Source organism: Phycodurus eques, chromosome 8 (genome assembly GCF_024500275.1).
Source record: "Phycodurus eques isolate BA_2022a chromosome 8, UOR_Pequ_1.1, whole genome shotgun sequence".
Classification (NCBI taxonomy): Eukaryota; Metazoa; Chordata; class Actinopteri; order Syngnathiformes; family Syngnathidae; genus Phycodurus; species Phycodurus eques.
Genome location: NC_084532.1, coordinates 1,481,552 through 1,505,413, shown reverse-complemented (window position 1 = coordinate 1,505,413; position 23,862 = coordinate 1,481,552). Strand labels below are relative to the sequence as shown.

Below are 23,862 nucleotides of genomic sequence, written 5' to 3'. Positions count from 1 at the left end.
GGCAATTTAGAGTCTTCAATCAACCTACCATGCATGTTTTTGGGATGTGGGAGGAAAGCAACGCAGTCACAGGGAGAACATGCAAACTCCACACAGGTGGGGCCGGGATTTGAACCCGGGTCCTCAGAACTGTGAGGCAGATGTGCTAGTCAGATTACAGTTACTTTGATTTAGCTGCCAATAGTTACTTTTTTGTTCGCGAGAACCAGAGCCTAATATGCTTTTGATATTAAAATATGCGATTTCTGCTCAAGCAACAGATATTTATCATTAACAAACTACCAGAAGACAACCAGAAGATACACAAAGTACTCTCATGTCTGTCTCTCTGATCATCTTGGCTGTCGTGGTCCTGTCTTCTGAAAGCTCCTCCAGCCTGTCTCACTGCTTCTTGAAAAGCTGCAGAAAACTCTTCCTTTCTCAGCTTCCGCCACATCGTTCTCTCCTCTGCCTTTGTCTTCTTAATCTCCCCCCCCCCCCACCCCCCACCATCAGAGTCATCGTACACACCACCATCCTATGCTGTCTAGCCACACTCTCCCCTAACACTACATTACAGTCAGTAACCTCCTTCAGATTACATCGTCTGCACAAAATGTAATCCACCTGCGTGCTTCTCCTTCCGCTCTTGTAGGTCACCCTATGTTCCTGCCTCTTCTGGAAAAAAAAGTGTTCACAACAGCCTTTTGCATCCTTGTTGCAAAGTCTACCACCATCTGTCCCTCCAAGTTCCTTTCCTGGATGCCGTACTTACCCATCACTTCTTCAGCACCCCTATTTCATTCACCAATACGCCCATTACAATCTGCACCAATCACGACTCTCTCTCTCTCTCTCTCTCTCTGTCTGGGATGCTCAGAACTACATTGTCTAGCTCCTTCCAGAATTTGTCTTTCACCTATAGGTCACATCCTACCTGTGGGGCAACACCCACAATTTCAGGTTTCAGCCTCATCACTCGTTCTGATACTCTTTTCACCTCCAAGACATTCTGAGCCAACTCTTCCTTTAAAATAACCCCTACCCCATTTCTCTTCCCATCTACACCATGGTAAAATAATTTAAACCCTGCCACTAAACTTCTAGCCTTTCTCCCTTTCCACCTGCTCTCCTGGACGCATAATAAATTTCTATACATATTATTTTCTAATATATTTCTCTATTAAATATTAATAATATAATATATAATATAATATATTTCTCCTAATCTCAATGTCAACCAACTCCCGATCTTTTCCTGTCATAGTCCCAAAATTCAAAATCCAAAATTTTCCCCCGTTTGATAGAAATAAACCACTGTTTGGATGTTTAAGGTGTCAAAGCAAACAAAACAAAAAACTGTCAAAGTAACTACGTCTTTTGGCTGGCCTGGGAATGCCTTGGGACACCCCCCCCCCCCGGAAGAGCTGGATGAAGTGGCTGGGGAGAAGGAAGTCTGGGCGACCCTGCTAAAGCTACTGCCCCCGCGACCCGACCTCGGATAAGCGGTAGAAAATGGATGGATGGATGGATGGTTCTTCCGTTATCATTATTAAGAGAGATTATCAGCGTGTTCAGCATATTTGCAAATATTGCTGGTGTGACAATCAGATTTTCCTCATAGAATGGATTTCTATCGGGGAGAACATCTGTATCATTTATTAGCATTGTTCCCTACTTTGTTGCAATATCAAGCGAAATTGATTTACACCATAGAAGACCAAAAGTGATGTAGTAAGTAAATAAAAGTGAAAACATTCAAAATATGAACATAACACAGGTTGACCATGATTTCAGAGCAGAGTTTGTTCAACCATAAAGCAGGGTGTCAAACAAATTTTGACTGCAGGCCACACCGCAGTTATGGTTTCCTTCGGAGGGCCGTTATGACTGTGAACCCATATCAAAGTATGATCTCCTCATATTATTACATATACACAACAAATTGATGGATAACTAGTTTTGAAGTCAGAGGCCAGTAAAAACTTCAAAGATTAAATTTATTTTAAAAGGGGTATTGGTAACCAAAAAAAAAAAAAAAAAAAAGCTCAGTTTTGGTATTTTTTTTTGCAAGAAACGAAGTTGATGCACATGCTTTGCTTTCGCAGGCCACGTAAAATGATGTGGCGGGTCCGATCTGGTCCCTGGGCCTGAAGTTTGATTCCTGTGCATTAACGTTTCACTGCACATGCATTTATTGCTGTTTTCAAGGAAAGTTTTGTTTATTTTGCCCTTTAACCCAATTTTGACAATTGTACGACACAAATATATTTGACATACAGGAAGTCCTCGATTTACGAACGAGTTCCGTTCCCACGCTGGCGACGTAACACGAATTTCCGCGTAAGTCGGATTTCACCATTAAAGTCGAAATACTTCTGTTACGGGTATTGTCCCACGCGACTGTGACAGCAAGCTCAGTGTGTGTGGGTCGATGTGTGAGTGAGACGGGACTGCGAAGGAGGAAGGAGTCCGCGCGGGTGCGAGTGTGTACAGTGGCAAGTGTAGTGACGGCGACCGGGGAAGAGTAGCGATGAGCGGAGGACCCGTTGACGTCGAATGTGCAGAGGAGCTAATGAAGCCATTAAAGCAGCAAAACGGTGCTTCGTGCCTTTATTGGTGCCGCCACCCAACTCAGCTGTTCAACGAGAGAAGAGAGTTAACCCCTACGTCTCCCGACCACGGTCTGGTGACCGTAGCGGGTAAGGTTAACACTTCGTATAAAGAAACTAAAATACATTAAAATAAAAAAATAAGATGCTGTACTTACCAGTACTGCTGAAAGTGTAAAAAAATAAAGGCAAAGATACTCCCGGCGCACAAACACAGACAAGCACTATGCACTAGCAAAGCAGAAACACTATGGTGCTGGGACAAAACGGCGAACGAGGCACAGGCGTCGTAAAGTCGAAACGTCCTAGGTCGAGTGCGTCGTAACTCGAGGACTTCCTGCATTTGAAAAATTTCTAATTACCCATACAAAGAAAAAGATGTAAGTGATCACTCACTTAGGCATGTTCATCCCTCGCATGCTGTGGCGGTGGATGCTGTAGTAGAATGCCGGATGTTCCAGAGATGAGTCAGACTTCAGCTTCTTTACATTGTTCCTTGACTCCTCAACAGTCTTTCTCTTTCCTAAATTCAAGTGAAAAAAATAAATAAAATAAAATATAATAATAATAGGCGGCACGGTGAACGACTGGTTAGAGCGTCTGCCTCACAGTTCTGAGGACCGGGGTTCAATCCGCGGCCCCGCCTGTGTGGAGTTCGCATGTTCTCCCCGTGCCTGCGTGGGTTTTCTCCGGGCACTCCGGTTTCCTCCCACATCCCAAAAACATGCGTGGGAGGTTAAATGACAACTCTAAATTGCCCGTAGGTGTCAATATGAGTGCAAATGGTTGTTTGTATATATGTGCCCTGCGATTGGCTGGAAACCAGTTCAGGGTGTACCCCAGCTCCTGCCCGATGATAGCTGGGATGGGCTCCAGCACGCCCGCGACCCTCGTGAGGAGAAGCGGCTCAGAAAATGGATGGACGGATAACAATCATAATAATAATAACTACAGCTTCTTGGGGGGCTAATGTGGGGTCGGGGAGTGTGGGTTTCAGTACGTCAGTGCTGTTTCCCGGTCCAGGCGCCCAGCCCCTCCGCCCTGCCTGCCCCCCTGGATTTTAATGCATTCCACACGCCATACATCCTTCTCAGTGGGGGTCTTGTGGGTGAGTGCTGTTAGGCAGCAATGCCCATCAACCCTGACACACCCCGCCCCACAGGTTCACTGGCCCCTCCAGATTTGAATGCACCACACCACTTGGGGGTTTGGGCAGCGATACACAAGGTAGGGCCAGTCATAGTAACAGGGGGGGATTTGGGTTTTCATTCGCCTCATGGCGGTGCTCCTGAGCCCCTCGGGCTGGATGGCTGCTTGGCGTGGGGGTTCCCCCTTACTTATCGTTCCCTTGTCAGGCACCCCAATCCGCCCTACTTTCCATCAAACAAGGGACACCATCTCGCCCTTGGGCTGGGGAGGGTGGCATTGGGTTCCTGCGGCCTCCTGCATGTGGCCAGTTTTTGGGGAGCCTTGGTAGGGCCGGTGTCCAGCCCTGGGTCCCTCGGTGTGGGACGTGTTCCGTCCACCGGGTGGACTTCTGGGCCCGACGCTGCCTCTCGATTGATTGGGTGGGGTCCTCAGCCTCCACAGTGCAGTCACAGCAATTACAGGACACTTCTGTCAGTTATTGTGCACGCGAAACGGTGTCAAATCACTTGCATGTGTCCGCAGACACACAATCCTAGAACTTATTAGGTGGGAGCGGGGCCATTCACTTATTGCGACAAATGATTCTGGAGTTCTCCTGTTTTTGAAAAAAAAAACCTCTATCACGTGGCACTGATGATGCTGGGGGGGGGGGGGTACAAAACTATCAAAAATAAAATAATAATATTATTATTATTTCTACTATTATTATTAATAAGGCCCGATGTGCGTGTAAAGTTTGGTTTGAATTGGGATAGGTTTAGGCCATCAAAAAAATTTGAAAAAAATATGGAGAAGAATAATAGTAAAAAGAATAGAGAAAAAGAAAAATTCCTATGATTACAGGGATCCTTGCAGAGGTCGCTGCTCAGGCCCTAATAATAACTTGCGCTGTGAGCAGCTATTAAGGGCCCTCGCAGCCCTTGCCACGTTGGGTTTCTGGAACATTACGGATTCATTGAATAGAAATGGGCATGACGCTTTTCAGATTTACACGGATTTTTGGGGCCGATTACCGATCGCCAAGTTGAAAATACTGATAACCGATCACCGATCCAATCACAAGATGGAGCAATGTGTCTATTTTTATGACTTGTTCATTTATTGTATATACTAAATTATTCTCTAGCATTTTAGACAAAAGTTCAAACATCAATGACCTCTAGGGGGCATTCAAGGATTGGCCACTGACATAAATTTAGGTCAAATCAAATTTACAACATGACTTACTGGAATTACATCACTTTATTGTAATTAAATTACTTTAACAAATACTGTTAATGACATGCTTACTATAACTTTCTCACTGTCCCGGCTATATGGACGGGTGTTGTCCAGAGTTTGTGTCCGTTTGGCTTTTCCTTTTTTTTTACCCCCACACTGCGTTGCATGAACACGACATGCTCCTCCTTGTGTACATTCTTCAGGTACCCGATTCAATTTGTTGGGTTGAAACATTTAGATGACGTTCCCCACGACGTACTTCAGTTGTGCACAGACTGCAAATAACTTACGTGTCGTTTGTCTGAGACACCGCAAAATAGCCCCACACCGACGACGTGTTTTTTCACTGACAAGATTGAAAAAAAACGTTATTGGCCGTCAGGGAGTTACAGATAGACACGTGATAAGGCTAAAAATAAACTAGCTTTTGAATTCATACACGACGGCGACACAGAGTAAATGTCTTTTGCAGAGCCGATTGATGACGTCATTTGATCGGATTGGCGAATTATGACATGAAAGCCGATCGGCCGATCAGCATAAAAAGCTAATTATCGTCCGATATCGATCAAACCGATGAGACCGGTGTAAAGTCTCGTAGCTATTAACGCAGCAACTCAACTTGGGTTATATTTGTCGTTTTTTTGATGATCTTAAACATTGAAGTGGGGAAACTATGTAAAAATATTAGAATTTGAGAAGACAATACTTTTTCACGGTACTATGTAGGTACTGTATGTATGTATATACATCTATATACAGACCCGTGTGTATATTAATTTGAGAAAATTTGGATGTGAGCTCATTGTCGAGGTTACGGATCGGGACTCTGATCCTTAAAAAAGACTGACTCGTATGCGAAAAAATGGGATCGGGGTATTCCCGTCTCTTGTCATAAGATGATGTTTTGCGAACCGCAATTGAACCCAATTATGTAATTGATCAACAGTGAAACAGACTAACCAGACTGATCAGCAGGACCTGAATCTTCTTCACTCTGAGACGTCTTAATGATGACGCCACATTCTACTTGGAGATAAAAGCCACACAGTCAATTGGGTCTTTTGTACTCAAAGCAGAGATAGAATAGCAATATTTTTACCCTGGTTGGTAAATGCTGATGCTCCATGGATTACAGGCTTCAGAGTGGTACAGTCAGATTCACAAATCAGAGTTTTGACCAACGGTTGGATATCGGCCATACTGTGCTGTACTGCTGCCAAGAGCATCTTCCTCAGAAAGCCAGTGTTAAACAGTGGGCCAGACCTGCACATACACATCAAATACGTCAATAGTAAGAACAACACAACTATTTTAAACAATTGTTTCTGCAAAAAATAAAGTGCAATACAACAGTTGTGTAGAATCCCCAGAACTATCATTTGCACAATTGTCATTTGTCAAGTGGGCAGCCAAGCCACATATAAGCGATGGTACAAAAGGTTGTAATTGGCTTATGTAGCTGGGTTCATGTGATTGAGCTTAGCCCCAGTTTCAATTCCTGGTTCGACCACCAGAGGTTGCCACACCAATTTAGGTATCAATACCTGGTTCAACCACCAGAGGTCGACAAACCAAATTTAGATCATGAAGTATGAGTCGCCAGGTCAAGCATAAGTCTTCTTAAATATCTTAATACTATTAAACCCCTTGTCATAGTAAACAAACACATACTGAAGTCAACTGCTTCTAATCATTTGTTTGATTTTATATCCTTGAGATAATTTTGATGTTCTCTGTGATGTTATAACTCAGATGTTCTTTTGGAAATCATTGATAAAAAGTACATCAAGGCTGTTATATATTATTCTTACTTTTGTATAAGTACTATGCAATGCTTTGGAACAGCTTTTATGCAAGTACTGTAACCTGTGTAAGGTTGTCTCTCTCAGACAACGCAGCACGAGATGTACTACGAGGAAGCACGGACCGGTTGAATGCATGGGAGGATTGTATTCACATGAATGTATAAATTTATTTGATAATTAACATGTACACATGTATTGCAGAATGCTTAGAGATTAACGTGATGTGATGAAATGCATTGGTTGTGTTCAAGACATGAAATATGCTTGTAATTGAATGAATTTATTGAAGAACCTACAAGACATGAAATATGCTTGTAGTCGAATGTATTTACTGAGAGCCTATTTGGGTGAGCAATTAAGAGGTCAAGTCAGGATGACGCTGACAAGGAAAACTGCTGATGTGGTGACAGGTGCTTTCCACTCAGGTCAAAGTCAGGACACTGAATGAGTAATAACAAAATAGAGGCGAGGCGCGTGTGTCATATGAAGTAAACAAAAGGCTGGAACCGAGGTTATGAAAACCCCTCACACTGACAAACGGGGGTCCTTATTCTCTCGAGGTAGGGAGACACGTTCTTTTTCCATCGCAATGTTCAGGGACAGGCTGGCAGGAGGACTTCATTTTTGAATCTTCCTCTTTAATTGGGTAAGACTAAAAGAATATAACAATAAGGTAACTAATAGAACCTCTATTGACTTTGCGTAGACAGGAAAAAGAGCTAGTCAGCTGTCCAGGGATTCGTAAGTTCCAAATTATCTGATTATTTATTGGCATCACGGCTCCGTAGGACTTGATCACTCCTTAAAGCTCACTCAAAAGGTAAATACTTGTTTTATGATTTATTACTTTTAAATGACTTCTTTTAAATTTTTCTTTTTCTTATTATTGTTCATTTTATATTACAAACCCTTACTGTCATATTATCAATTTAACTTTATGTAATCACTGAAATAAATACTTTGCTTTAATTCTATTCTATCTTGGTCATTCTTATAATGAGAATTTGTCTCAATTTTAACACTCAACCTCTTATAAGTGATTCAACGTCGACGATACCAATAACACCGGATCGTAACACTATCCCAAAAAAAGGTGTCTTTGTGTGTGTGCATGTTTGTGGGTGGCGTCACGCAATGTAAACAGGTGGGGCATTAAACCTGCAGTATCAAACGTTTTTTGTTGTTTTCACACAAGCCACCAATAGAGGAGATGACGCAATGCTGATTAAGCCTATCAGCTCCTCTAATATCTTGCTGTATTTTTCACGATTTGATTTTTTTATATTTAATAAATGCCCCATTCATTTCCCGCACTACCTCCACTTCGTAGCCCGCCGGAAATGACGGCATGAAAATGAAGCATTTTACAGAGCAAGCCCAACGTGTCTTTTTTAAAAAGCTCACTAAACATATTCTTTTGCCTTTCTGTACCAGAAAATAATCATACAGTAATTACTGTGTAAATGAAAACAATAATAATAAAAATTGCCGCGAATGAACAAAACCTGTTTTCAAGGACCCCTTAGCTGCCCAACAAGGTACCTGATGTAAAATACAAATACCGGACAATGGATTGCACAAACGCAGCAATAATGAGGACTGACTCAGTCTGCACTGTACTGCCTGGGATATTTGCATCACAAATCCAGACAGGCTTCAATGATAAGAGAAAACAATGAAAGCCGTCTGATGCGACCGAAATCCGCACAACTCCCCGAGGACACCTTAGCTGCCCAACAACGTGCCTTGCGTAAAATAGTTCAGCAATGTCCGAGCAATGCATGCAAAAAAACGTAGCAATAATAGTGACTTTACAACAATCTAAGATATGTTGAAAACATCAGGTTTGCCTTCGTGTACTCTCTTATGGGGGCCGCCATTTTTAGGTCTCGTCACTGTCGTGAGTGTGAATTCGCAAGAATTTGCCATTTCCGGCCCGCTTTATTTACAAAGAAAACCTATATATTCTATTTCATTAAATGTACAAAAGTCACATAATAAACCAAGTTCATAAACATAATCTACATGTACTTGAGATGTGAATCCCGTTTTGCAGATCTCTCTCTCATCAAGTTCATGTACAACGTTTTTACTCTTTGCTACGCTTCCTCTGATTACCGCTGCATGTTTTCCATCTCACACCTCGCCTTGATGGACACAGGATCGAATTACTAAATCCATCGCTCTCTGCAATATTCTCTTGAATTATTTTTGCACAGACGCAATATTAATCAGACTACCTTGTTTTGAATAGTGCTGGCAAAAATACAGTACAATGTATTCTTGCTTTAAAAAACAAAAATTGGGGTTTAGTGTTGTTTGTCTCACAGATTATTCTCACCATGGTTGCATGGGTTTTTGTCTGGGTACTCTGGTTTCCGTCCACATTCCCTCAAAAAATTCATTTTAGGCGAATTGAAGACTCTAGATTGTCCTTAGGTGTGAATGTGTGTGTAAATGATTGTTTTGTCTTTATGTGCCCTGCAATTGGCTGGCAACCAGTCCACGGTGTAGCCCGTTACTCGTCCGAAGTCAGCTGAGATCATTTCCAGCACACCTGAAATCTTAAAGAGGGTAAGCGGTATAGAAAATGGATGATGGATGGATTCCCAGATTGGCGTTAGATAATGTTAGCTTCTGAAATGGAAAACCTATTTGATTCTTCCACAAAGAAATGCAGCGGGTGTTTGTACTATTTGTAAACACGACCATGCATCTGCAAGGCGGAATCCTTTCATTGTCTTTAAGTTAAGGGTACTTCCTTGTTTTCTACACCCTAGGCTCTGCTTCTGCGAGTATAGTGAAGTAAAGTGACACCACCACTAACTGCGTGCAGCATGCAGGGCACACATCATGCTGAATACACACATGCAGAGCACACACAACAATTCACACCACACACATCTGTGCCGTTCATATTCGAATAAATATTATTTGTCCGCATATTAAGTATTGTTCTGTCCCGGTTAGCTACTTTAGTTTTACACGGCTAGCTCGGTACCCTTGACATGAATGAGGTGTTAAATTTGCTAAAGCAATGTTCAAGCACACATGGATCCATATAAATGACTGCACCTCAACGCACCGGCTGTCAAACTCCTGAAGTTTGACACCGACACCACAGTCATCGGCATCATCAAAGACGGTCACCAGTCTGTGTATCGAGAGGAAGCGGAGCGGCGGGACCTGTGGTGCGGCCGACACAACCTGGAGCTGAACACGCTCAAGACTGGAGAGATGATTGTGGACTTAAGGAGGCATCCTTTGCCACAGCTGCCCCTCACGCTGTCCAACTGCCTTGTGTCAACCGTCGAGACCTTTAAGTTCCTGGGAATTACAGTCTCTCAGGACCTGAAGTGAGAGTTCAACATCAACTCCATCCTCAAAAAGGCCCAGCAGAGGACGTAGTTCCTGCGGCTTCTGAGGATGGACGGCCTGCCACAGGAGCTGCTGAGGCAGTTCTACACAGCGGTCATCAAATCAGTCCTGTGTTCTTCCATCACAGTCTGGTTTGGTGCTGCTACAAAAAAGGACAAATTCCGACTGCAACGATCAATCAAAACTGCTGAAAGGATTCTCGGTACCCCCCTAACCACTCTTGAGGACTTGCACGCTGCCAGAACTAAGACAGGAGCATGCAAAATCCTCTTGGACCCTCCACATCCTGGTCATCAGCTCTTCCAGCTCCTTCCCTCAGGTTTGGCGGTACCGGACAATGCAAACTAAAACTAGCAGACATTCCAACAGCTTCTTCCCTCTTGCCATTAACGTCTTAAACAGTTAACTTACAATTCCATTGTAACATGGTGGCAATTTTTTGACTTGAGTTTGTTGTCACATTTCTGTTGGGCCAATTATACATTACTTGTGCACTCACTGTAGAAGTCTCACCATGCTGCACTATTTGCACTATTATCTGACTAGCATCTGCATCATTTGCACAATCGACTGAGTACTATCTGCAACATTTGCACAATCGACATTGTCCCAGATTATTGCACTACTAGTCACTTTAAACTGCATACAGTTCTTGAATTCACGGCGCCCTTTGCACAATGGTCATTGCGCGGGATTGTTGCTCTATTAGTCATTCAAACTGCTCTAATTGCTAGAGGACTTCTTTTGCACAGAACAATTGGACCCGCATTACCAGATTACTAGCAACCTTTTATTGCTCAGTGACGTTTTTTTCAATGTCTTTATGTCTCCAAAGTGTTCTCTGTAAATTGACTGTCTGTTGTCGTACTAGAGCGGCTCCAACTACCAGAGACAAATTCCTTGTGTGATTTTGAGATACTGGGCAAATAAAGATGATTGTGATCAACTTCTTCCCGAAGTATACTGGCCTCTTACAGGCTACTTTTGCGACGTAAAAAACACCTCCTTGGCTTTGCTGACTCAGGTGACACGTTGACACTCTCGAAGGTCAAGAAGCAACTTTGTAGCTGAAAGTAGCCAGCGGGACGATAACGAAGGCCCAACTTGTCACAAGCCTGTCATCAAGATGTTTTACGACTGCCACTGGAAGATATCCATGAACACCTGCCGGCAGGACCTGAATGAACCAATCGCGCCACCAAGAGAGAGATAAATGCATCGCATTATATCGCATTATATTAAAAATCGCATTATATTAAAAAATCCAAAGATGCTGAGACACGATTATAAACCAACAGTTTGGGTAATAAACGATACCAAGCCTGCTGCGACACAATGAGAAACCATGCCATCTTAGGGAATCTCTGTTCTGGCCAATCAGGGCCAAGAGGTGGATTCAGAGCAAGGTGAGCGAGTCCCAGAAGCGTGTATATAAAGAGATGATTCCATTGTGCTCATTCAGTTCTTTGTCCTCCTGTCGAATTACTCCATTACCTGGCGAGTTTGAGGCCATTCAGTGATCAGTTCCAGCTTTTGTCTTTTGGTTTTATTCAAGTCTGAATCTAAGTTTATTTCTTGAAAACTTTTGAGAGTCCATCTCCCAAGACCATCAGTTGACCACCATCTTCGGAGGAGAGTGGCCCAGGATGTAGAAGAATAGCAGGGGGATGCCGAGAGACTGACTCACTAGAGTCTCAACACCCGATACAGAAGCGACAAATCGAGACACAACACTGGTAGTGGCAATGGACAGGTTGAAGTCTCTTTTTTGAAGAATATTTACAAATTATATCAGCCAAAGTGCTGCTTGCTGCCAAGTGAATGGAGAACCCTGTTGCCATACAGCACTCGTTTCTCAAGTTTGGGCTCGCAAGTCAAAGAAAAAAGTCGCCTATTCGATGGCTCGTATCTCAAAAAACCCGTAAGTCAAGCCACTCGTTTCTCGAGGCACCACTGTAGTGCCAAGATAGTATTGAATTCAACAAACATGAAAAAAAAGCTGTCAACATTTTCTCACTCGAAACTAAAGAGGGGCTTTTGTTGTGTGTGTGAAATATTTCTATTGATGTTTTTCATGTATGGGATGGATACAGAAAAGGAAGGGACATTACAACAGTGGTCTTCTTTCAGATGTGTTAAATTTTCTCACGGTTGAAAATAACTCCATTAAAACAAAGGTGCACTAGAGGGCAACCACCCCTTCCTCACGCAAACAACTCACTCAATCGCACATTTACACCACAAATAACATATTAGACAGGACAAGACAACCAAATGTCAGAAGGTATTGACAAATAGAGAAACAATATAACAGAGAGAAAGAATAACTAAAGTCTAAAACTTGAAGGGGGTATACAAAATACTGTAAATAATTAAATAAACAGACAACATCTCAGTAGTTCATTGGTTTTCAGCTTCAATAAGTAATATACAGTACCGTATTTTCACGGCCATAAGGCGCGCTTAAGTCTTAAATTTTCTCCAAAATGGACAGGGCGCTTAATAATGCGGCACGCCTTGTGTGTGCACCGAGTTCCAAAATCTGTAAATGTTGTTGTGTGACTTCGATGAGCGCTCCGCTTGACTGACTGGGAGCATTTCCTGCCGACACGCTGCTTATATGGAGGAAAGGGGGACGTGATGCGGACGTTAAAGGGGGAAGGTGGCGCGTGAAGGAGGACGTTAAAGGCACGCCCCCAGTCGGTATATAGTTCCGGGGTGTGCATTGTGCAAAACAACATCGGTTTGGCTAAGGACCCCCGAAAATGGCACCTACGAAGAGACACGCTTACGAAGCACAATTTAAACTGCAAGCTATCAGTTACGCAAAGGAACATGGGAATCAGCCGCGAGAGAATTCAAGATCAACGAATCCATGGTTCGCAAGTAGAGGAAGCAGGAAAACGAGCTTCGCCAAGTCAAGAAAACGAAGCTGAGTTTCCGCGGAAACAAGGCGAGGTGGCACGAGTTGGAAGACCAACTCGAGCAATGGATTAATGAGCAAGGAACAGTCACGAGAAGCGTCTCTACAGTCACCATTCGACTGAGTGCAATAACTCGGAGCTTGGCATCATTCCGGGTGGCTTGACGAAGGAACTCCAACCGCTGGACATGGGTGTAAACCGGGCATTCAAAGTGGAGTTGCGGGCGGCGTGGGAGCGATGGATGACAGATGGCGAACACAGCTTTACTAAGACTAGGAGGCAGCGCCGGGCAAATTACGCCACAATTTGTGAATGGATTGTGGATGCTTGGGCTAACGTGTCTGCTTTCACTGTCGTTCGAGCTTTCGTAAAAGCCGGCATAATTTCTGAGGGGCCGCACGGCAACGAGACTGACTCCGACAATGACGAGAGGGAAACTGGCATGTTTGATGGAGAACTTGCCCAGCTGTTCATTTCGGATACAGAACATAAGGACTTTGATGGATTTGTGGATGAGGATTGATCCAAAACAAATCATGTGAGTAAATTGTTAAATACTTCAATAAAGTACAGCCAAACTCGATTTTGCTCCCCCTGCTTTTTTAAAAACATTGTTTTAGCGTGCATGCATGCTTCCGTATGTTTTAAGCTAGGGTATGTTCTACCATGCCTGCGCCCAATAATACGGTGCGCCTTATGTATGTGTTAAATACAGAAATAGTAACTGAGACTGCGCCTTTTAATACGGTGCGCCTTATGGTCGTGAAAATACGGTTGGGCTGCCCAATTTTATGAAAGGCCTGTAAGGAAGCTTTAATGGAGAATCTGATTTTCTTAAGTCTCACACATTGTAAAAGAATCAATCTATGTATTGTATCTTGTACTAATTACCATCAATTATCATGTTCCCTTGTTTTTGTAAATTGTGTCACTGATTGCAACGTGGGAGGCCGACAATATAAGAACACATGGACGGATGGGAAAATAGAGATTTAGGAGTGTGGTTATGGGAATTCATGAACATTTTTCCAGAAGCACATTTGTGGGGTTACACTTCGATGTTGGAAGAAAGGGTCTGGCTCTCTGTCTCCACTCTGATTCATCCAAGTGTTCTCAAGGGTGGAGGTCAGGATTGCGCAGGCCAGTTAAGTCCATCCACATCAAACTCTCATCTGTGTCATTATGAACCTTGATTTGTGCATTGATTCACATTCATGTTGGAACAGGAAGGTGACATCTCCAAACTGTTCCCACAAAGTTGGAAATGTCCATGTTAAATATATTGTAGAAGTTATCATTTATTTGCTTAGCTTGCATTAGTATTATGGATGATTTTGAGAAAGAAAGATGTCTTGCCTTCAAGAAGATGACTCAGCAGGAATCATCAGAGAGAAGGGCGTGGCCGGGACGTGACGAGTGTTGGTGCCATGTTTTCACCTTGAAACCCTACCCTTAGTGTGTTGTGTCTTGTAGCTTAGTACGTTATGTCTTGTAAACTTAGAAACCTCCCTCTTTTCCAATAAATGCAGGAGCGACGGGAGAGATTGTTTTGAGCGTGATGAGAGGCTGTAATCTGAACAATCTCCCATACGCCCTCCTCATGAGAAAAAGAAACCAGCGTCTTCATTCCTTTTGTGTCTATTTTTTATAATGTTGGGTAAGATAAATCCAACAGTCCAAAATAATAGCCCCTGAGCTCCAGTGAAATGAACTCTTCAACATACTTAGAAATTTTGGACAGTCAAACAGTTTGGGGATTACCCCTTCTTCCTATTCCATGTCTGTGCACTGATGCACAAAGCAAAGTCTATAAAGACATGGATGAGAGAATTTGGTGTGTATGGACATGACTGACCTGCACAGAGTCCAGCCTTCAACTCAATAGAACATCTTTGGGTTGATTTTGAGCGGACAGTGAGCCAGGCCTTCTTGCTCAACATCAGTGTTTGCCCTCACAAATATGATCCTGGAAGATTGGGCAAATATTCCCATAAACTCACTCCTAAACCTTGTTGAAAGCATTCCCACAAGAGTTGAAGCTGTTACAGCTGCAAAGGGTAGATCATCATATTAAACCATATGAATTTAGAATGGGATATCACTTAAAATCATATGTGAGTCAAGGCAGGTGAGCGAATACTTTTGGCAGTGGAGTGTGGATAGTGTCGAGTGTTACAGTGTTTCATTCGGGGCGGTGCCGAGTGTTACAGTGTTATACGTGTAATATGGTTTATCCATACGGAAATGAGTACCTTTAACAGATTGTTAATAGAAAGTGGATCAGATATAGACCACCAGATGCCACAAGAGACTTAACGTATGTTATACACATACTTTGTCAAACATGAATACCAAATACAGTTAGTTTGCTTGCAAAATATATAGAAATAATCATATATTCAGTAACAGCTATTGCAAAAAAAATACATGTACACATAAAGGTTAACAACAAGCCTAGGACCCATACTCAGATATACCCATTTTGAGATACGTGTTAGGATGAAGAATGTGTTTGGCCATTTTTGTATCATGGAAACGGGTACGTCGATGTGATGTACTTTTTTATTCTATATTTTTATTATTTTAGGTTTTTAAATTTTTCATATTTCATACCCTAGTGAGGATACGCGGAATGGAAGATTAATATTTTATACTGATATTGGACTTTACAGCGATCTGATCGGCTTGATTGGTGTCGGTCGATAATTAGCATTTTCTGCTGACCGGCTGATCGTCTTCAATGTAATAATTCGCCGATCCAATCAATAACGTAATTGATCGGCTCCGCAAAAGACATTGACTCCGCGTCGCCATCGTGTACAGTATATCTGAATCGAAAAGCTAGTTTATTTTTAGCCCAGTCGTGTTTCTTTTGACGTAGTACTGTAAATATCTGACCACCAATAAAGTTACTTTTAAAAAAACATATCGGCGGTGTGGGACAGCCAACACGTCTGAGATAGACAACACGTAATGCCTGGATCAGACTACAAGACAAATTTGGTCTTTCATAAAGACCAAATCAGACTACTGCAATAAAATCTTGTATTCCGATACCACCGCATTCCGTTCTTTTACGATCACATGGCTTTATCTTGTCAACTCAAACCAGACCGGATACATGCGTTTCCATGCCGACGACAACAACAATGGCTCGCGCCGTGTGTATTGTAAGAACAAAATGGGGGAAAACGTGCGCTGGTGGTCACCGGTGCTCAGGAGAGGATGTTCATTTCAGGATTGGTTGAGGTAAGTACTTTTAAAACGATACAGCTCGCAAGCAGGCAACAAAGCGTTATGTAGCCTAGCAAGCTAGTGCTAGCACTAACGGTTGTACGTAAACATGCCAGCGTTCTGTCGAACCATGCTCTAAAGTTTCGGTGTGTGAAGTAATTGAATTACAATAAAGTAATTGAATTACAGTAAGTTAGCACCCATTATTTCTGTCATGTTGTAATGTTGATTTGACCTAAGTATACAGTACACAAGTATACAGTAAATGAACAAGTCATTCAAATAGACACATTGCTCCATCTTGTGATCGGATCGGTGATCAGTTATCGGTTTTTGAAACTCGCTGATCGGCGATGGGCCCCATAAATCCTGATCGTGTAATCAGAATCAGAATCAGAATCATCTTTATTTGCCAAGTATGTCCAAAACACACAAGGAATTTGTCGCCGGTAGTTGGAGCCGCTCTAGTACAACAGACAGTCAATTTACAGAACACTTTGGGGACATAAAGACATTGACAAAAAACAATTGTGCAAAAAGATGCAGAGTCCTCTAGCACTTAGAGCAGTTCGAACGACTAATATTGCAATAGTCCGGTGCAATGACCATTGTGCAAAGGGCGCCGAGACTTCAAGGAGTGTATGCGGTTTAAAGTGACGAGTAGTGCGATCATCTGGGACAATGTTGGTTGTGCAAATGTTACAGATACTCCTCAATCAGTGTGCAAATGGAGCAGATGCTACTCTGGCATGAGTGGCCAGTATATGCAAATAGTGCAACATGGCGAGACAACTACAGTGAGTGCACGAGTAATACATAATTGGCCCCACAGAAATGTGACAACGAACTCAAGTAAAAAAATTGCCAGCTTGTTGTAATGGAATTATAGGTTAGGTGTTTAAGAAGTTGATCGCAAGAGGGAAGAAGCTGTTGGAATGTCTACTAGTTTTAGTTTGCGTTGATCGGTAGCGCATACCTGAGGGAAGGAGCTGGAAGAGCTGGTGACCGGGGTGCAGACTGTCCGAGAGGATTTTGCATGCCCTTGTCTTAGTTCTGGCAGCGTGCAAGTCCTCAATGGTGGGTAGGGGGGTACCGACAATCCTTTCAGCAGTTTTGCTTGTCCGTTGCAGTCGGAGTTTGTCCTTTTTTGTAGCAGCACCAAACCAGACTGTGATGGAAGAACACAGGACTGATTCGATGACCGCTGTGTAGAACTGTCTCAGCAGCTCCGGTGGCAGGCCGTGCTTTCTCAGAAGCCGCAGGAAGTACATCCTCCTCTGCTGGGCCTTTTTGAGGACGGAGTTGATGTTGTTCGCCCACTTCAGGTCCTGAGAGATTGTAATTCCCAGGAACTTGAAGGTCTCAACGGTTGACACAAGGCAGCTGGACAACGTGAGGGGCAGCTGTGGCGAAGGATGCCTCCTGAAGTCCACGATCATCTCTACCGTCTTGAGCGTGTTCAGCTCCAGGTTGTGTCGGCCGCACCACAGCTCCAGCCGCTCCGCTTCCTGTCGATATGCAGACTCGTCACAGTCCTTGATGAGGCCGATGACAGTGGTGTCATCTGCAAACTTCAGGAGCTTGACAGTTGGGTTCGCTGAGGTGCAGTCGTTCGTGTAGAGAGAGAAGAGCAGCGGAGAGAGGACACAACCTTGGGGCGCCCCAGTGCTGATACTGCGTGCGGATGAGGTGGCCTCCCCCAGCCTGACCTGCTGTGTCCTGCCCGTCAGAAAGCTGTAAATCCACTGGCAGATGAGACGCTGAGCTGGAGAAGCTTGGTTGAAAGGAGTTCAGGGATGATGGTGTTGAACGCTGAGCTGAAGTCCACGAACAGGATCCTCGCTCAGGTCCCTGCACTGTCGAGGTGTTCTAGGATGAAGTGCAGTCCCATGTTGACTGCATCATCCGCAGACCTGTTCGCTTGGTAGGCAAACTGCAGGGGGTCCAGCAGGGGACCTGTGACACTCTTGAGGTGGTCCAGCACGAGACGTTCAAAGGACTTCATGACCACAGATGTCAAAGCGACAGGCCTGTAGTCATTCAGACCCGAGATTGCAGGTTTCTTGGGGACTGGAATGATGGTGGAGCGTTTGAAACAGGATGGAACTTCGCACATTTCCAAAGAACTGTTAAAGATCTGAGTGAAGACTGGAGCGAGCTGGTCCGCGCAGACTTTGAGGCAGGATGGGGACACATGGTCCGGTCCTGTCGCTTTGTTAATCTTCTGTTGTTTGAAGATGCGTCTCACATCCTGTTCATGGATGGTTAACGCAGAAGTCAGAGGTGTGGTTGTGGTCGCGGGTGCGGCCGGGTGGGTGTGTGGAGTGAAACTGACCTTTTCAAATCTGCAATAGAAGGTATTCAAGTCCTTGGCTAGTGTGCTATTGTTCTCAGCTTGGGGGGATCGTCGCTTGTAATTAGTCAGCGATTGGAATGCACGCCAGACTGATTTTGAGTCGTTCGCGCTAAACTGTTTTTCCAACTTTGCTGCATAGATCCTCTTTGCAATGTTAATTTCTTTAGTAAGCTGGTTTCTAGCTCGATTATACAGGGCCCTGTCCCGGCTCTGATATGCATCTTCCTTAGCTTGGCGAAGCTGCTTAAGTTTAGCAGTGAACCACGGCTTGTTGTTGTTGAATGTCCGAAATGATTTTGTTGGTACACAAACCTCTTCACAGAAACTGATATAGGATGTGACAGTGTCCGTATATTCATCCAGGCTGCCAGCTGAATTTTCAAAGACACTCCAGTCTGTGCAGTCTAAACAGCTTTGAAGTTCCATCTTTGCTTCATTGGTCCACTTTTTGACTGTTATCACTGTAGGCTTCGCACATTTAAGTTCTTGCTTGTACGTCGGTATTAAGTGAATTAAGCAGTGATCAGACGAGCCCAGGGCTGCACGAGGTATAGCATGGTATGCATTTTTTACCGTAGTGTAGCAGTGGTCTAAAGTATTATTTTCCCTGGTAAGACAGTCGATGTGCTGCTTGTATTTAGGGAGTTCGTGGTTGAGTTTAGCTTTGTTAAAGTCCCCGAGAATAATGAGGGGTGAGTCAGGGTGTTTTTTTTCAATTTCGTTGACTTGTTCGGCGAGCGTTAGCAATGCGGCGTTCGTGTTAGCTTGCGGTGTAATATAGACTCCAGCCAGTATAAACGATGCAAACTCACGTGGCGAGTAAAATGGTTTACAGTTCAAAAACAGCGACGCCAAATGCGGGCTGCAGTGTGTGCTGAGCACCGTGACGTCCGTACACCATTTTTCGTTTATATGGAGGCATATCCCGCCGCCCTTCGTTTTCCCCGATGATTCCATGTCGCGGTCCGCTCGATGAATGTTGAAGCCGGGAAGCATGACGGCGCCATCGGGTACAGCGTCGCAAAGCCAGGTCTCCGTGAAGCACATGGCCGCGGAACGTCCGAAGTCTTTACTGGTCTTTAACAGAAGATGAAGCTCGTCCATTTTGTTGGGTAGGGAGCGTACATTCGCGAGGTGGATCGACGGGAACGCCAATCTGTGTCCTCTCTTGCGGAGTTTCACCTGAATGCCGGATCGTTTTCCTCTGTGGCGCCGCTTCCGCATCCATGCGCCAAAAACCGCGGACGCCGCTCCGGTGAGTAACTCGGGGAAAAAACTGAGCGGATTTTCGAAAGTTGGTGACAGAAAGTCTGATATATAAGATCATTTTACACATGAGACTGTGTGAATCCCACGATGCATATGTCTGGAAAAAATGAGCCAGCCCTGGAACAATGAGTACCTGCAACTTATCATCACGGAGGACAGATACAGTAATCCTATATGATGGTTGTTGCTTCGTGGTCCCGCTATATTGCAGATTTTTATTTGTGTTATACGTTGCTCTTGCTCTCGCTCTCAATATGTTTCAGCCTGCCACGATAGCAAATTTTTTAAGACGACAAACGATAGGATCGTTTTGATGACAGTGATCTGATATTGTAGAGCATAATAATTCAAGTAAATCCTTTTTAAGAACAATCAACTTTCAATTCAAAAGAACATCGAACATTGGCAATGTAATGTAGAATAAAGTAGCTTAGATAAAAAAAAATATCCATAAATCTCACTCAGGCTCTCTTCACACTTAAATATTAGACATTTGGCACAGTGGTAGAACGCCATTAACCCACTAAAGAGACAAAAATGTCTTAAAGCCTGCTAAATTTTAATGAATAAAAAAAAAACACCATGTAGGTGCTCAAACATTTGAGCTTTGTCACTGTTTTTAAATCAAATGCCATACATTTTAATATCACTGATATTTTTTAGTCTATGATGTGAGACCTTTACCTGTCAATCAAATGACGCTGAAAAAAAGTTCATTGAAGTCAACTACTGCCTGAATATTGATAACGTGTGCCGCTGTGGTTATGGTTTATAAACAGTTACACACACACACACACACACACACACGGGAAAGTCATGTGTGTGTGTGTTTTGTGGGGAACACGCACACAACTCAGATCGCTAACCCTTGCAGACGACACCACAGTCATCAGCCTCATAAAAGACTGTGACGAGTCAGCATATCGACAGGAAGTGGAGCGGCTGGAGTTGTGGTGCGGCCAACACAACCTGGAGCTGAACACGCTCAAGACTGTAGAGATGATCGTGGACTTCAGGAAGCATCCTGCGCCATAGCTGTCCCTCACGCAATCTAACTGCCGTGTCAACCGTCGAAACCATCAGGTTCCCGGGAATTACAGTCTCTCAGAACCTGAAGTGGGACACCAATATCAACTCCATCCTCAAAAAAGACACAGCAGAGGATATACTTCCTGCAGCTTCTGAGGAAGCACGGCCTGCCACAGGAGCTGATGAGGCAATTCTACACATTGAATCAGTCCCATGTTCATCCATCACAGTCTGGTTTGGTGCTGCCACCAAAAAGGACAAACTGCAACGGACAATCAGAACTACCGGAGGACTTGCACGCTGTCAGAACTAAGACAAGCACATGCAAAATTCTCTTGGACCCTCCACATCACGGTCACCACCTCTTCCAGCTCCTTCCCTCAGGTTGGCGCGATCGATCAATGCAAACTAAATGCAGACTTTCTAACAGCTTCTTCCCTCTTGCCATTAAATTGCTAGAGGCTATCAGACTCTCCGTAGAGTGTTTTTTTTAAAATATTTTTATGTCTCAAAAGTATTTTTTGTCAAAATGGCTCTCGATTGTCGTACTAGAGCAGCTCCAACTACCAGAGACAATTTTCTTGTGTGTTTTTGACATACCTGACAAATAGAGATTCTGATTCTAACATTTTAACAATGTTCCCGCGGTCAAGTGAGCTTTTTAGCTCTAGCCCTTAGCTTGCTAGCCCGCAGGCGAGCAAAAGTAATAAACTGTTAACTTTCCCTTTGTCCCAGTTGTGTGCACCGACGGAGCAAACACCTGCGACCTACTACGTCGTGAGCAGCTTGGTTTCTCCACAAAAAATTTTTATGAAGTCCAGAAAAAAACTCCTGTGTGCATTGTATTTATGGAATGATAACCCGCCCTACTGATAACCCCTGCCTCTGATTGGTTAGCACCAAGACAGGATTCGTACTTTTGATTCGCTGTGTGTGGAAGCTCTTCACCAACACACACACACACACACACACACACACACACACACACATACAGTACATAGGGCAGGTCTTAAACCACATGTCTACGGACTCCGATTGAATATGCTCCATGCGTCCCTGCTAATTTTTGGGATGCACAACAAACGAGATCCCTGCTGATATACTAAGTGTGTCATGTGCAATTATCTTACTAAAGTAGTCCTTTAAAGTTTACGTTTAAAGAAATACACTTTATAGACAGGAGGCTTTGATAACGATTATAGGTCAATCATTGCTATTTTGTTTGAAATTGTTTTGGGAGGCTGAATCCAATAGAGGTAGTAAATCTTTGTTTAATCAAAACCACAAAGGTTTACAAGAAAATAGTATTAGAAGCTTTGTTCAACTGTCAGAAGTCGTTCAAATATTAAGTAGAATGGTGAGAAGCTGTTTGCAACTGGAAAGCAACTTGTTACAGGCTGTGGCTGACCAAGTCTATATATGGTGTTGTCTTTATTTGGCTTCCATATATGGTGGTGTTTATAGTTGACTGCCAGTAAGGTATGTATTCATAGCCCTTCTGGAAAGTAGTGTACTTTCCCCTAAGACAGGACAGGACCATCTAGGGTAATAAGTCCCTTTAAGATCCTCCTACATTTGAAAACTATAAATACGTGAGCACATTGAGGCTTGAGGTTCTTTTCCTGCCAACTCACAAGCAGTATGAATGCTGATAGACGTGCAGAAGACCCCTTTTAGACCTCTGTGTAAGTTGAAAGGCAAATTGGAGGAATTGAAGTTCTTTTGACAGGGTGAAAAACATCAGAAGAGAGACAGTGGAATTAAAGAGGATTACTTGATAAGCAAAGGGGAGAGCCACGTAGTATCCATCCTATTCCATCCAAACCACCTTATCTAAAATTGGTCATTCTTGAAGAAGCTTGTTGGAAGAACAACGCAATCCAAATTGACCTTTGTATTTGTGTTGTCGACTTCGGCTTCGTGCGACAGTTACTCAGCTGAGTTGTGGAACTGTCTTAGATAGGGCTGGCGTCTCACATTTGGTCATGAGAACCTATGCGACTCTCTCTCTCAACACCAGTTTAGGCAACCCCGGTCGTCTCTTTAAGATCCATCGTGTAATATCCGAGGTTACCGGGGGGCTTTAAACCTTGAAATGGAGATATGGTCAGGGACTCCTTGTGGGTGGAAAATTAGTAAAAGTGCAAGAAGCCACTGGGTAAATGAGATCTACATTTGTATGTATGCATGTATGGATGGATCAGTTCATTAATCCCGTTGGGGAAATTCAGGCATATCCCATGCACAAATCTAGCAACTAATTAATTTTTAAGAAATATAATCACTGAGGTAAAGACCGTTGCACACAACTCAGAAGCATGCCGAGCTTGTTTGAAGAGGAGGCCCACCATCTATTGAATAGATGAATTGAACTGATTGAATAGAACTTCAGTAGGTAAAATGCAACAAGCTTACCATAATGGTCCCAGCTGCACTGCAGTTTTTCCAGGAAGACTTCCATGACAGTTACAGGGCAATGTATCTGAAAGAAACATACATGTTTGAGTTGAAAACTAACCAAACAAAACAAAAAATCTCATACAAGATTATCAGATCCATTTCATTTTAATTAGTTAGTTACCATATTAATGAACACTGGTAGGAAACCATCGGAATCAGAGTTGTGGACTCGAGTCACGACTTTTAGTCGAGTCAGCCTCCAGTCATTAAATTAATGACTTTTGACTCAATTTGAGAATATGTTAATAGGCTTGATAAATAAAGGTAGCGAGCGACATTTAGATCATCAATAACTCACGGTAAAAGTACCGTGACTTATTACCAGCAGAAGTGGTGGTTTTTTTCTGGTCTCGTCAACTCCTGTGACTTCGAGCGCACGGGCGGAACCTCTGGCCACATATCAGTCCACCGCGGAGTAATATTCACAATTTCATCTGTGTGTT

The 23,862-nt window shown here is 43.4% G+C and overlaps 1 protein-coding gene across 3 annotated transcripts in view; it reads right to left on the bottom strand.

The window, feature by feature from the left end:
- Positions 1-23,862, bottom strand: part of trmt1l (tRNA methyltransferase 1-like) — a 90,297-nt gene that overhangs the window by 5,951 nt on the left and 60,484 nt on the right. For all 3 annotated transcript variants that reach the window (XM_061683477.1, XM_061683478.1, XM_061683479.1), the window contains 4 exons: positions 23,375-23,441; positions 6,064-6,227; positions 5,925-5,987; positions 2,988-3,114 (listed from right to left, as the gene is read on the bottom strand). In XM_061683477.1, coding sequence (XP_061539461.1) covers positions 2,988-3,114; positions 5,925-5,987; positions 6,064-6,227; positions 23,375-23,441 — 421 coding nt within the window. The remainder of the gene's footprint in view (positions 1-2,987; positions 3,115-5,924; positions 5,988-6,063; positions 6,228-23,374; positions 23,442-23,862) is intronic.